This window comes from Cyprinus carpio, chromosome B7, assembly GCF_018340385.1.
Source record: "Cyprinus carpio isolate SPL01 chromosome B7, ASM1834038v1, whole genome shotgun sequence".
NCBI lineage: Eukaryota > Metazoa > Chordata > Actinopteri > Cypriniformes > Cyprinidae > Cyprinus > Cyprinus carpio.
In genome coordinates, this window is record NC_056603.1 from 11869947 (window position 1) to 11885076 (window position 15130).

The 15130-nt window shown below is 36.6% G+C and overlaps 1 protein-coding gene across 1 annotated transcript in view; it reads left to right on the top strand.

Moving 5' to 3' along the window:
- The window catches only part of LOC109112132 (ADAMTS-like protein 3), a 181288-nt gene that overhangs the window by 20309 nt on the left and 145849 nt on the right, over positions 1-15130 (top strand). The window contains exon 2 of the mRNA XM_042727273.1: positions 1460-1579. Within this exon, the coding sequence (XP_042583207.1) occupies positions 1460-1579 (120 nt within the window). The remainder of the gene's footprint in view (positions 1-1459; positions 1580-15130) is intronic.

Consider the following 15130-nt stretch of genomic DNA (forward strand, 5'->3'; position numbering starts at 1 on the left):
TAGTGGTACTGTAGTTGATGGCTGTGTTTAAATTGTTTTGACAGGGTTGACAGTGTTGCTCAGTTCAAAAATATATGTTTTCAATTACTGTATTCTACATATGAGGAAAAAATAAACATAAACATTCAAAATTAATTAAATAATTTATGGTTGCAAAACTTATGTTGAACTAATGAACTTCCTCTGTGTGGTGAGTCTGAATTTCGAGCCAGTTCTTAAAATTCTTCTGAATTTTGTCCAGCACCTCTCTCTCTCTCTCTCTCTCTCTCTCTCTCTCTCACACACACACACACACACACACACACACACATGGATAGCAGGACTGTTAATTCAGGCTTGTCAGTGAAAGTCTGTTGCTGATGAAAGCGGCTTCTCTGACCGTGTGCCAAACTCTGCTGCTCTTTAGGGCGTAAGTGCTTGGAGAAGTAGTCAGCCACACACACTCGCCCTAGCAGACACTCCCTGGGCTCAGGTACAAAATTAGATTCACTTTTGATACCTTGTACATTTTGTTCTTAAGCTTCAAGCACTTGTAAATAGTTCCCCTTTTAATGAGCAGGGAGGGAAAAAAGCTTTTCAGGAGCTCGCTGTGATTTTATAACCTCCTTAACTTCCATAAATTGTTTATAAGTGTGTCACCAGGCCGTTTTGAGAAAGCCGTCGGCCTAGCATTAGCATGGTAAACACATGGTAGCCTACTTCAAATTGGTCCGAACGATTCAGGATTTGGTTCATGTGCTGCAGCTAATCTTCCTCAATAAACCTCTAAGGCGAAGGGAATTTCAGCTCTAACAAACCAGAGCTGCTTTCTCTTCTGCGCTTTTCTTATTGTCTCACAATGAACTTTTGACATGCTTACAGTTACATTTTCTTTTATTTTTTCCATGCTGTAGTCTTTTATCTCCTATTAGTTTGGGGGATGTCAGAGATGGATAGCAGCTGGCAGGTTATGAGTCAGGATGGTTATTTTATGTCACTCTATATGAGTTTTCTGAGTTTATTTTGTGAGTGGCTGATGGAAAAAGTGGCTGATATATTTTATTTAAAGTTCTAAATAAAACAAAGATCATTGGAGTATGTATAAGAGAAAATACTAATGTATTTCTACTTCAAAATTTGTCTAGCTACTTTAAAATATTTAATGTAATGTGTTATTTGCTGTTTCTTTGTAATTGTTTGTGAAATTTACTAGCAGTTTCCGAATGAATTTTTTTACCACTATTTTTTCAGTATATATATATATATACAGTATATGCAAATAGGCTTAGCTCATGAATATTAATTAGATCATATTGATGTATGAAGAGATAGTTCAAATTAATACACTGATAAAATTTGATAACATATTTTGTATACTTACAGTACGTTATGCTTTCTCAGAATGTTAGCTTCAGGCCCTTAAATGATGTCCACGGTACTTTGATTAGTTTAATGTGGTTGTTGTGGTCTTGTTTTACAGGGAGTAGCGAGCCAGACGCAGAGTGCTTACTTCCTCCCTGAATTTGCACTTTCTCCACAAGGAAGCTTTCTGGAAGACACAACAGGAGAGCAGTATCTCACCTACCGCTATGATGACCAGGTCAGAAACACAGCATCACATGCTCAGTACTCATCTGTTGAAATGATTTTTATGAATCACACTTGCCACTTCATTTTGTGGTGATTTAATTGCACATTGTACAACTGCTGCTCCGAGAAATGATCATGGTTCATTAGCTTCTTGAATTTAATACTATCTAATAGGCTCTGTCTACTAGCTGTCTACTAGCCTTGGGTAAAATAACACATTTTTAATTAGGTTTAACACTTCTTTATCAATATTATTCAGTGTTGAATAAAAAAAGGTATGAATTACTTTTATTATGATATATAAGTATGCTTCCTATTAATTATCACTAATTATGCTTTGGAACAATCAGTATGTCGAAAACACACCTATGATGCTGTCTAGGTAGGTAGGTACCTCGCTAGGTTTCGGATCAGATCTATAAATTTGTTATTAATATTGCATGAGTTTTTTGTAGAAAAGTGAACTTGGCGTATGATTGAATGAGTCATCAATTAATTTGTCAATCATTTATAATGTCTGTCTGTGCATTTTTGTGCTCCACCGAGAGGAAAACAGTTGGAAGAATAGTTAGAAATGAAATTGTCATGTTTAAACAAATTCTGATGATGAAGCTTTCAATACGAAGAATAATTATTTAAAATTTGATTTGAAAGTAACTTTTTGTTGGCCAGGTTAGAATCAACCTCTTTTCATTAATTTTTATTTTTATTTTTTATGCAGAATAGATAAATGCAATTTATTAAAGTCTATTGTATATCTATATAAAACACAATTTTTATACACCATCTCTCAAATGTTTGGGGTCAGAAAGATGCATTTAATTAAACATTAAACATTTATACTGTTTCAAAAGATTGCTGTTCTTCTAAACTTTCCGTTCATCAAAGAATCCTGAATTAAACGCATCACAGTTTTCACACACTAAAAAAAAGACGTTTCACATTTAAGTGTTAAATTCAAATTACATTTGAAACTATACTGTATATTTTTTTTTTTAAAAATGCTATTTTAAATTGTAATAATATTCCACAGTATTACAATTTTTACTGTATTTTAGATCAAATAAATGCAGTCTTGGTGAGCATAAGATACTTTTTTCAAAAACATCTCACTGAACCCGACAATAATGGATTTAATATATTTTTATAATAAGCAGTATTTTTGCTTTTAGCTTTATTTTTGCTTTTTGCTTTAGCTTTATTAATCAGAATCCAGGACCAGAACTATCCGTTCTGAAATAGTGAAAGATTTATTAAATATGGGAGCACAAGACCTGTCGATAATGTAGATTTTGATTTGCTCACAAATCAGAGATATAATATTTACCTTCAGTGACAGGTGCTGTGTTAGCAGTGGTTCTTTGGGACTCTGCTGTTGAGCTATTTCCTCTCTGTATGATCAGTTAAGACTTTGAGATCAGCCTCTCATCTTAAGGGGAATTTAGGCCAGGCCGTCTCGGTAAAACCTCTGTATCAGGAAAGTCCAGGTAAACCCGAAGTTTATAGGTATTATAAAGCTCTGCCTGACTGTTTTCTTTTGAGCGCCTGCCCTGGGAGTCATTAACCCAGACACACTTGTGTGCCATCAGACTGTTTTGGGGCCTGTTATGGAAACCTTGGTTTGTGTCAGTCCAGCACTGATGTCTGTTTCCAGGCCAGTTGTTATGCTTGTGACATGTTGGCATGCATGTCAAGGATGACTTTTATTATGGTGATTTAATACAGGAATGTGGCGGTGGCACGGCAACCATGCAAACACATGCTGCTTCCTGTTGTTAGGACAAACTACCAAGCATTTCTGCTCATATGAGCTCGTACTAAAGTACTGCTGTTGTATATCAATGCTGATAGGTGTGTGTGTGTGTGTGTGTGTGTGTGTGTGTGTGTGTGTGTGTGTGTGTGTGTGTGTGTGTGTGTGTGTGTGAAACATTCTCCATGGCTGTGTTTGCGATTGCATTCTACCATACTGCTGTTTCTTTTGCTGCAGTATATATTGTATGCTAATTTGTATTTTTCAGTTTTCTCCAATTTATCAATTTGGCATGGATTTCAATAGTTTTTATTCTATTATTGTTAGTATTTGTTTGGTTTATATTTTTTCCCAGTGTTTAGTTTCAGTATAATTGCACTATTTGTATCATTTAAAAATGTTTTAGGTCGTTGCATTGCAGTTGGGTTGTAGAATATAACATGTATCAAAGTCAAAAATTAATTTGTAGCCATTTTACTTTACTCACTTTTGGAAACATGAACGTGTTTTTTATTGATCAAAAAGGTTCACACTGCGAGCCTTAGTGCTCATTTCCGATTTTTTTCTCAGATCAGATCAGATCAGTGTGAACAGATCATGGTTCTGAACTGACCCATGTGCAAAAGAACGATACGAACAGGGTTTCCAGATTTTCACAACAAAATTCTTTCTTAAAACTAGTCCAAAACTAGCCCAATCATGTTCAGGGAGGTAAACATTGTGTTAGTGGGGTCGTGTCAACCCACAAAGTTGAAAACATCCCACGGCAAAAGAGGAAAATGTGGATTTGGCAACACTTGTGCAGCGTGCCATCATATGGAAGTAAACACGGAGGATATAAAGTAAGCGATTATGCGTTTATGCGTTGTTATTATGCGTTGCAGAAGCCAGCGAAATTATGCACAGGCAATATGAAAAAATAAAGACAAGGATGTGACAAAGGAAAGCAGAGTTTTTAAACTTTTATGATACGAGCCCTCATGTTTTGCTTGTAGAGTTGTCACTGTAATACTCATGAGTTCTGACACATCACACTTCCACGGATAACCTTTCGCTACTGTCTTAATACCTTAAATCTTGAAGTGTCTCCCGTCAGCTCAGAATTATGACGAATGTCGGTCTAGAGTGACGTTAAAGCCACATGAAATCTGACATGACAGTTCAGGATCGGATTTAGTACCACATGTGGAAGTGGCACAAATCAGAATGAAAAAGATCAGATTCCATGCGGTTTGTGCTGTTCACACTGTCATGACAAAACAGATCTGAGTCACATGAGCAAAAAAAACAAAAAAAAAACAGATTTGGCCCACATTTGCCTGCAGTGTGAATGTAGCCAAGGGGACCAGTTAGTATTTTAGAAATAAAAATAAAGAATTTTCATTTGAATTGTGTGCGACAATTCATGTCTTATCAAATAAAGAATCAAAAAATATGTTACAAATGTTAAAAATAATTTACAAACCAGAAATTAAAAACACATCACAAACCTGAAATTACATTCACCAGTGTTAAAACTTTACTGGTAACAAAAACTTCAACAAGCGTAGTATATTTTGAAATGTGTATTTGTTTTGCTATTTTTTTGTTATTTTACTGTTGTTTATGTACTATTATAACATTCATTCATATTTTAAATGATCTCTTATGTTTTACATTTTCAGGTTTCATTGTATTTTTTAAAGTTTTAGCTTTGATTTATTTTTTGTTTTAGGTTTTAATTTTTAGCACTTCAACTTAAATGTATTTATTTTAGTAAGCTGCCAAAATATATACAGTTTTTGCTTTAGTTATTATAAATATCACCGGTTTCACATCATATTTAAACAGTATACAGTTCCCAATGATTTCAACACAGTTTCCATTCTTAGGCAGACACAGAAAATGGCCTTACTGAAAAAAGGGTCCCATTTCTGCCCATTATGGTAGAATAAAGTCTTTTATACTGACTGACGTTTCATATTTAGAATGTGTCAAAGGATGTGAAACCTTCCCAGTCATCCCCTCTGCAAGGTAAAGGGCTCTTCTTACAAAAGAAAATGCCATCGGCCCCAGTGCTGCGTCTCTCCAGTAAGTCGTCTCTCTTGCCAGAAAGAGGGTGGATACCATCCAGGCCTGTGCCTGCTGAGGTTAGCCACAGATGGAGGGCTTTCCCCTACAGACACGGGGCTTAAACTAATAGATAATGCACATGTTCCCTCTGGGCATCTCCCCGGCCAGCCGAAGCGCCTGACAGACAGGCCCATAGTATAAAGCAGCTTTCCTCAGAAAGCCCTGTAAAGCATATCTAATGGTTTTTTGTGTTGCGCTACCTGCTTGAGACTTTGAGTTTAGCCAGCTGGAGTTTTTTGGCTCCGAGCAGCATGCTAGTGCCAGTGTTTCCACTTACAGTCAGTCCAGTCCTTTCTAAAATAAGTTCTCGTTTGAAAAGACGTGACACTGTGCAGGCAGAATACAGATTTTAAATGGATGGGTTTGGATTGTGTTGATTAATTTGGGTCAAGGAGCAAGCTACGGTTGGGGCGATTTTGAACGTCTGGGTTTGAGAAGGTGTTCACCTTGAGAAAGCAAGTGCCAGGTTTCATCTTTGAGGTCTTTGATTGGGTATTTGTAAAACTGGCCCCCATCTGTGGCATGCCGATGTACTGGGATGGAGATTTTAATTGGGAGAGTCAGGCTCAGCAGGAGTAAAGGAACTTGCATACTAACTATCTTTGAAGTGAACTATGATGAAGAAAGCAGGAGGGTGTTGAATTTGAGCCATAAAAAGTATGAGATGCCTTTAATAGTTGGTTTATGCTGTATGTATTTGTAGCTAGATGGTGAAGAGGTTTTTTGCATCATAGCTGCTACTATATTGTGTGTTTTACCACATCTGAAACTATATTAGCAATTAGCATCCAAGACTGAATGAATAGTGCTCTCTTCCACCCTCAATACCCATGGCTGAAGTGCCCTTGAGCAAGGCACTGAACCCCCAGTTGCTCCCCTGGCGCTGGATATATAGCTGCCCACTGCTCCGGGTGTGTGTTCACAGTGTGTTCACTTCTCACTGCTGTGTGTGTGCACTTGGATGGGTTAAATGCAGAGCACCAATTCCGAGTATGGGTTACCATACTTGGCAAATGTCACAACTTTCTTTTTTCACCTTCACTTTACAATTTGAAAGAGAGAAAAAAAAATTACATGGTCATTCCTTTACATATACCAAAATGTCAGAAGAAAAACATTGCCATGCATCAATAGTCCCAGGTTTAGCTCCATTAATTCGTGCCGTTGTACATTGACAGGCCACTATTCCAAGGAGGCTATGAATCCAAAATGTTTTTGCACACATGTGAGAAGTAAACCAGTTTTGTATTACTGTCTTCTTTGCAGCTGTAAAACCAGCAAACAACATTCTCTTCTTTAATGAATTTATACAGGAGTTGGAATCGTCATTGAGAAGACATAAACCTGGATTAGACGTGTAATCAATTTGTAGTAAAAAGGATAAAACAGAATTCACATGAGTCCATAGGTTTACAACAATTAAACATTCTCAAAACATATGGAGAAAAGTACCTGATGATACAGTGTTACAGATATGGCAGTTATAAGTAGAGGTCGACCGATAGTGGATATTATCAATACCGATAGCTAGGTTGGACCACACTGGCCGATACCGATTAATCAACCAATAGTTTTTAAAATGGATACTAAACGAAAACTAAAACAGTCATGCTTAAAGATGGCCATCTTTAAATATCTACAGTACACAAGGCCATAGCATTAAAATTACATACATAGATTATTGATATTGTATGTGTACTCACACTTTATTTGCTTCTATTTTAGAACACTGCATGATTATCTAATCTATATATATATATATATATATAATTTGCTTCTATTTTAGAACACTGCCATGCAGTGTACTGTAGATATTTAAAGATGGCCATCTTTAAGCATGACTGATTTAGTTTTCGTTTATATATATATATATATATATATATATATATATATATATATATATATATGTAAGTTACACACTGGGCAAAAGCGCAGCGCTGCGTCTAGGAGAAGTCACACACCAGACACATTACGTTCAATTAAAGTAGCAGTCTAAAACTGTTTATTTAATCACCAAACGGAATTTTCTTCAAGAAATGAACAATGTGGCATAAATGAGTTTGAAGCTTGGTGTTTAGAAAAACAGAGCAAAGGGAAAGAGAAAGTGCGATCTGTATTACAGCTCTCTATATGTAACATACAGACTGTATTAGAGCAACAGAAAGACCACAATACATAATTAATAGCCTAGGGTAAAGTCATTATGTACATTAACAATGATTTGGGACAAATATAATGTGATTTAATGGAAAACTATGTGAATGGCGCTCCGTTCCAAGGCAGGATTTTCTGTTGGCTGCATTTAAATGCGCGTTTGAAGTTTCCCGCTCTGTGCAGCATGCAGTGTCACGTGTCAAAACAAACAACACGTGCTGTTAGTGATTTCTGCCTCTAGAGGCCGCTCTCGTATTGTATAATGGCAGCGGACCCTTCTCAGCCACTCCAGCAACAGACGCAACCCGGAAAACTATCGGCATGGATTTTTGCCGATAACCGATAGTTACGCCAATCAACCATTGGTGCCGATTAATCGGCAAAACCGATGAATCGGTTAACCTCTAGTTATAGGTCGATTGCAGTTTCATTTTGAACCTCTTGTAAGGAGTTATGTATGCTCTATAAATGACTTTGAAATGGATAAGACGATGAGCCAAGTTTTTAGAAGTTAAGATTAGATTAGACCACACCCTCTCCCAGTTGACCAATAAGTCAAAAGCTGTTAATTCACAATTCCATATATGTTTAAAAGAGAGAGGCTTTGCAGTGTGATCGTTAAGTTTATTATATATAAGAGAAACAGATGGCCGACCAGAGGATGGTGTGATCCAATCCCACATAGGATGAGAGGAAATGTGGGATGCCCAGGGAACTCCATAGGCCTTGAGAGCAGAGCGTAACTGAAAAAAGACAAAATATGATGATGCTGGTTAACAAAACTTAGTTCTTTATTCTTGAAACGAGCAGAGTCTTTGGTTATCATATAAGACACCACAAGTGTTTATGCCCTATGTAGACCAAGAGGGCTGGACAAATGGCCAATTTGTGCATAAAAAATTAAAGTTGTGCAACTTGTGCCATAAGGGTGTGGTGTTATAAAATTTTTGAAAGGCCCTCCCATCAGGCATTTCACCCTTTTCCAGATCCTAATAGAATTGGCCACAACCGGACCAAATTTATATTTATCATTTTTATTTCCTGTGCCAGCAAATAAAATATCTATGCCTATGTGGTTTAACCTTGTCAGCTTCAATTACTCTCCATGAAACTTTAGATTAGCCTTAAGTTGGAATGACCAATAATATAATTCAAAATTTGGAACAGCCAATCCTTCTGAAAGTATAGGACGCTGCAATGTGACAAGTTTTATTCGGGGTCATTACCATTTCAGATAAACTGGGAAAGTATGGAATTGATCTCCTTAAAGTAACCTGGAGGAGGGGAAAGACATAGACATAGAAAAAATAAAATTAAGCCGAGGTAACAAATTCATTTTGACAGTGGAGATTTTGCCTTGGAGAGAGACTTTAAGATTATTCCATCTTTGAGTATCACTCTTGATCTTGACTAACATATTATTAAAATTGTTTCTGGCAATTTTATGAATGTGTTTATATATGGTTATACCAAAATAGATGAAAGAATCTTTAATAGGAATGAATGAGGGGATAGGGGAGTTAACCTTTACATTGTTAAATGGCATTAAAGCGGATTTGGTCCAGTTTATCTTGTACCCCGATAAACTACTAGACTGGTCAAATTCCTTAATTGTATTGGTTGTTGACATATCAAAATGATATAAATATAAAATAAGGTCATCAGCGTACAATGAAACAATATGATTATGGTCATGAATCTTAATTGGTGAAATGTCAGATTTCCTAATAGCTTGTGCTAGTGGTTCAAGGGATAAACAAAACAATAAAGGGGAAAGTGGACATCCCTGCCTCATTCCACGCTGTAAAGGTAACCGGGGGGGGGGGGGGGGGGGGGGGGGGGGTCAATATTACCAGTTAAGACTGATGCCAGGTGAGTGGTAGAGTGTCTTAATCATAGAAATGTAATGTTCACCGAAACCAAAACATTGCAGAACTGGCCACATATAGTTCCACTTTAGCCTGTCAAAGGCTTTTTCTGCATCAAGTGAAAATACCACACAAGGGCTCAGAAGAGAGTCTGCAAAATCGAGTACATGAAAAACTCGATGCATATTATCGAACGTGCGATGCCCCTTAATAAAACTGGTTTGGTCCTCGTTTGTTAAGCTATGAATTACTTTCTCCATGCGAGAGGCAAGAGTTTTAGCATAAACTTTTAGATCGCATGGGATGAGTGATACTGGTCTGTAGTTAGAGCAATCTAATGGATCTTTACCTTTTTTAAGAAGCAGTGATATCAAAGATGATTTTCCAGTCTCTATGAAATGTACCATGCTCAATTGTTGATCAGAAAATTTTGTTTTTGTAAGTTTTGTAATAATTGAATCTTATTTTCTAATTGTGTAAATTGGGGGGTTTTCACTTTAGCAAGAGCAGAAGAAAAAAATATACAGAATCCTCGTATTGCACACTTTGTCATTTCCCACAATGTTTGAGGGTCTACATCACAAGATATATTAATTTCAAGAAACTCCTTTATGTGATCTTTTAGCGAATTAATGAATGTGATTGTTTAGTAATGATGTTTTAAGATGCCATCTAGGGACCTTGGTCTTAATGTTGGAAAGGTGAACATAAAACTGCAGAGTGATCAGACAATAAAATTGGTAATATAGAGATGGAAGAGTTAGATGAAATTAAAGATGGGCTGAGAAATGTTATCTATCCTAGAGAAAGTCTTATGTCTGTTAGAAAAAACTCATCACCCATCACTAAAGGGCAATCAATCTGCTCAAGAAATATGTTGAAAATATTTGTGAAAATAAACTGCCTCATTTCGGACAGTAAATGGAGACCAATGCTAACCTGTCATTATTTACTTTACAGTGTATAAAAACAAATCTACCCTCATCATCATTCCCTGTATGTTCAGTGGTTAAATGTAACCTCCTAATGACTAAGATAAGCACCCCCTTAGTTTATTACGAGCACAAGAGAAGGCTGCTAGTTCATAATACTTGTTTTGAAAACGTGCCACATCGCATTGTTTTAAATGGGACTCTTGTATCAGGGCACAGGAAAACGCTTGATAGTAGAATTTAGGCCATTCACGTTCAGTGATAATATATTTAGAACATGCATTGTGTACTCGCAATGCCAAGATTATGTCTAAGTGAAACAACACAAAAGCAAGACCATACTGCCAGTGTTGTGTTGACGTTAGTATGTATCCTAGATACCAATCCACCTAGATGCATAATCCTTTTAAAAGAAAAGCATAATAAATAAAAGTATTGATGTCTGTTGAAGGGCATAGAAAAAACAACAAAAAGGAACAACAAACAACTATGTACAAAATCCAAAGCAGACCACACAGTAAAGAGACTGTAGGTCTGCATAAACAAAATTCACTTTGATGCGTGACCAGTCCACTTTAATGCAAGCCATGTCCCCCAAAAGGCCCACTAAGCCAAAAATGTAATGATCAAACCTGCTCTACATTAGCTCGAAAGATAATAATAATATAAAGAAATAAATAAATATTTATTTAATATTCAATATTATTTGCCAGCCAGCGGACGAGGGTACAGGACAAGGGCAGGATTCCAAAAAGAGATTAACAAGTGCCCCTGGCCATCTTGTTATTGTTCTCTTCAGGGCAGTTAGTATCACCACAGACCTCATCGCTGATTTTCCCTCATTGAGCTGAAAGGATGGAGACGGTAGCCATTGCCTTCCCGCTGCTTTGTAGCGCTGCAGAATACATCTTCTGTGACAGTGAAGTAACAAAATCCTCCACCTTTTCAGGAGAGTCGAACATCATCTGATCACCTTTGTGCTGTAATTTAATTACCGCCGGATATGTGAGGAAGGGCTGTAGACCAAGTGCTGTCATCTTCTTCAAGACTGGATTAAAGCTCTTTCTCTTGGTAGTTGTGACTGGACTAAAGTCGGGAAAATATAGTAGCGTGACATTGCCCTGCATATATTTCACCAGATACGCCTGCCAAGCACCTTTCAAGATTGCTAACCTGTCATGCCATCTTAGTATGTGGAAGATGAGAGTAGGCTTTCTTTTTTCTATCGAAGACAAAAGAAGATAATTTGAAGAAATGATGGTATCCAAAACATTGGTCCCTTTAAGTGCTCAAATATTTTTTGGGGGCCACTGAAGGTGTGTTTTGTTTTGTCAGTCTGTATGGGCATGATGCCCATTTTCTAATGGATTACTATCATTAACAATCTAAATTGACTTTAAACATCCCACACTAATATGTAAATTAAGATGCATGTGATACAAATACAAAACATAATGTCTCACAACATCTCGGCTTGGTATTTGACTTGAAATGCATTTCTTAGAAACATTATTGCACACTTTTGATTTCATTGTGAAGCACATGCAATAGAAAAGCTCATGATATGCGTGTCTAAGCACAATTTTGAATATGTAGTGAGTTGTTGTTTTAATATCACACATATCTCAATGGCTGGTGAAATTGAGCATTTACTAGCCAATGTGGCTGGCACAAAAAAAAAGTTAATTTCCTTCACTGGTTTTAATGCAATATAATCCTATGTGATGGATAGAAGCATTGTGGGTCCTCTATTAGCGTCACACACTTGTGGTTCTCGGATCAGTTCCAAACAGCCCTCAATTCCCAGAATGCACCTAGTAATAGTCTGGAGTCTCGTTACATGCAGTGCCTTACTGCAAAAGAAGTGATGCACACCTCATATATGGCCATCATTAAAGAGTCATTTAATACTGTGCAGAAATGAGTCACATTCAGTGGCTGCTTCTGTCTGTAAGTGTAGATGAGCTGTAGTGGGCATCCATCCATCCATCCATCCATCCATCTATCTATCTATCGATCGATCGTTCGTTCGTTCGTTCATTCATTCATTCAATCGTTTTATCTATCTATCTATCTATCTATCTATCTATCTATCTATCTATCTATCTATCTATCTATCGTTCGTTCTTTCTATCATTCAATTGTTTTATCTATCATTCGTTCTATCGTTTCTTCTATCTATTGTTTGTTCGTTCTGTCGTTCATTCTATCTATCTATCTATCTATCTATCTATCTATCTATCTATCTATCTATCTATCTATCTATCTATCTATCTATCGTTCTATCTATCGTTCTATCTATCATTCTATCTATCGTTCTATCATTCTATCTAGCATTCTATCTATAATTCTATATATCTATTGTTCTATCTATCTATCGTTCTATCGTTCTGTTGTTATATCTGTCTGTCAAGACAAATCTTGGATTCCTGATTTGTATGTTTTATAAAACATTTAAAAATTCCCTGATGTTTAAAGGTTTATCGAAAGTCTGTGGCCCCTTTGACTGTGTATTTGTAAATCACAGGTAAGTGAAGCATTTGATTACGCAGCACTTTGGTATTTAGTACAGACTTTTCTCTCAACTGTGTGTGTGTATGTGTGTAAATGTACATGCTGAGCTGCTCCTAATTGTCTCTAATTAAAGCCTAAATTCTTTCCAACTGCTAAAAACACATTTCATCACCCCACTGCCTGCTAGTGCTCATAATGCCTTTTTATGCAATGACACCCTTGATCTATTTTTAATGCGGCATTTCCATAAATTCGCATCTCTGAAATGCCTCTTTTGACTTTCAGGTCCTCATGCCAAAAAGGATGTTGGTAATGCCAAAGTTGGGATGCTAATCAAGACTCTCTTAGTTATATGGGACATCTAGTGTTTTACCCTGAGCACTTTCAGTCGAGGCTTGTGTAAAGTCCCATTTGCCTAATCCTCAAAGACGCCTGACAAGATGTGGCTCAGTCATAGGCTAATGCTTGACATTTGAAATTAGATCGCAATGCATGTGATCAAGTTCAACGTGGTAGGCAGATATTAGCTGCAGATGTTTTATTATCAAAGGATTTAGTGTTGTGGAGACATAAAACAAGGGCGTAATGAGGTTGATGCTGGAAACATTGACAAGAACAAGCCTGGCTCGGTAAGATTTCATTTTTTTATAAGGAATTAATACTTTTATTCAGCGAGGATGCATTAAATTGATCAAATAAGACATTTACAATCGAACAAAAAATTATATTTGACATAAATGCTGTTCTTTTGAATTCCTCAAAGAATCTTGAAAAAACAAGTCACAAAAATATTAAGCAACACAACTGTTACATCAAAAATCATGTTTGACATTATTCTTCTGTTTTGACTGAACTTTGCCTTTGATGAACACACAAAGCAAAAATGTGTCCTCAACTACCCTCAAAAAGTTCAACATGAACTTCAACGTGACGACCAAACCTCCTGTCTGAAATGAAATAGTTTTTAGTGAAAGATGTTCATTCATTGTTGCCAAGCCGCTTTCATGGTCACACCGCAGATAGAATTATTCTCAGACCTCGACGTGTCAAGATGTTGATAAGACGAGAATCAAGATGGAGAGGAAATTAAACATGTTGGTATTGGTAGAGGAATCATGCCAGGCATGTCTCGCTTCGGGTAAGAATGTAGTGGTGAGATATATTTATTACTTTCTGAGAATTTTATTTGAAATATTTAATTGAGATATTACATCCTCAACTGCCCCCAGCACAAAAATAATAGCAACTAATGTAACAATAACTCAAATTTAACATTGCATTGTTCTTTATTAATAGTTGTTCACAACCATTTCCTATCATAAATTTATTTATATTTGATTTTTTCTTACTTTTATGGTGTTTTTATGTTCTTTTTGGAGCTTGATATTGATAGTCACTTTTGAAAAATAGCTGTGTGGAGTGCATTCCATTGTAAATATAACAGTTTATGGCTTTGAAACGACTTGAAGGGGTGTAAATGATGACAGAATATTCACTTTTGGGTGAAGGATTCCTGTAGTGTGGCTGAATGCTGTTATTTCTCGGAGAGAAACACAGGGTCACAGTGTGTTGACCACATGACGGTTAATATTAACTTAGGAGACATAATTGTGTAACCGTGAAAGCCCAGCATTACAGCTGCCATCGGGGATATTCAGAAAAAGTGTGTGTATCCTATCAGCCTTTCCCTCCAACGCTATAAATCAAATCTGGAAAACTTCTAGAATTTAACTTGGGCCAAAATGGCTGAATGTTATTGTAGGGTTCATGTTTTTGCTCGGGGAACAGGCCTTTTTGAGGTTCTGAATTATGAGCATGGAGTGAAAGTTGGATTGAGTGTGCTTGGCTTTAAAAAGCACACACATATAAACACATGCACGCAGGTATAGAAGAGAGAGGAGGATATAAGCTCTGTTTCAAAACCTAGTGTAGTGTACTACACACACTAAAACTAAAGCTACATCAACATGAATCCAGATATGGTTGAAAAGGCATGTTTTTCTCTATGTTTTGACCTTTTGTCCATATTGAGATGCTGTTTTTGGCCAGTGAAAATAAAGCCTTTAGAAGATGCTCTCTCGGGTGGATAAATTTGAAAATGCCATTTTTGACTTTTTGTGTAGATTCATATTCCATTTCTGCAAAGATTAAAGAATATTTACTATTTATAATTGCTGTCCTGCAGCAAAAGATGTTGACAGTTGTTGGTATCAGTAAGCATTTAAGACATT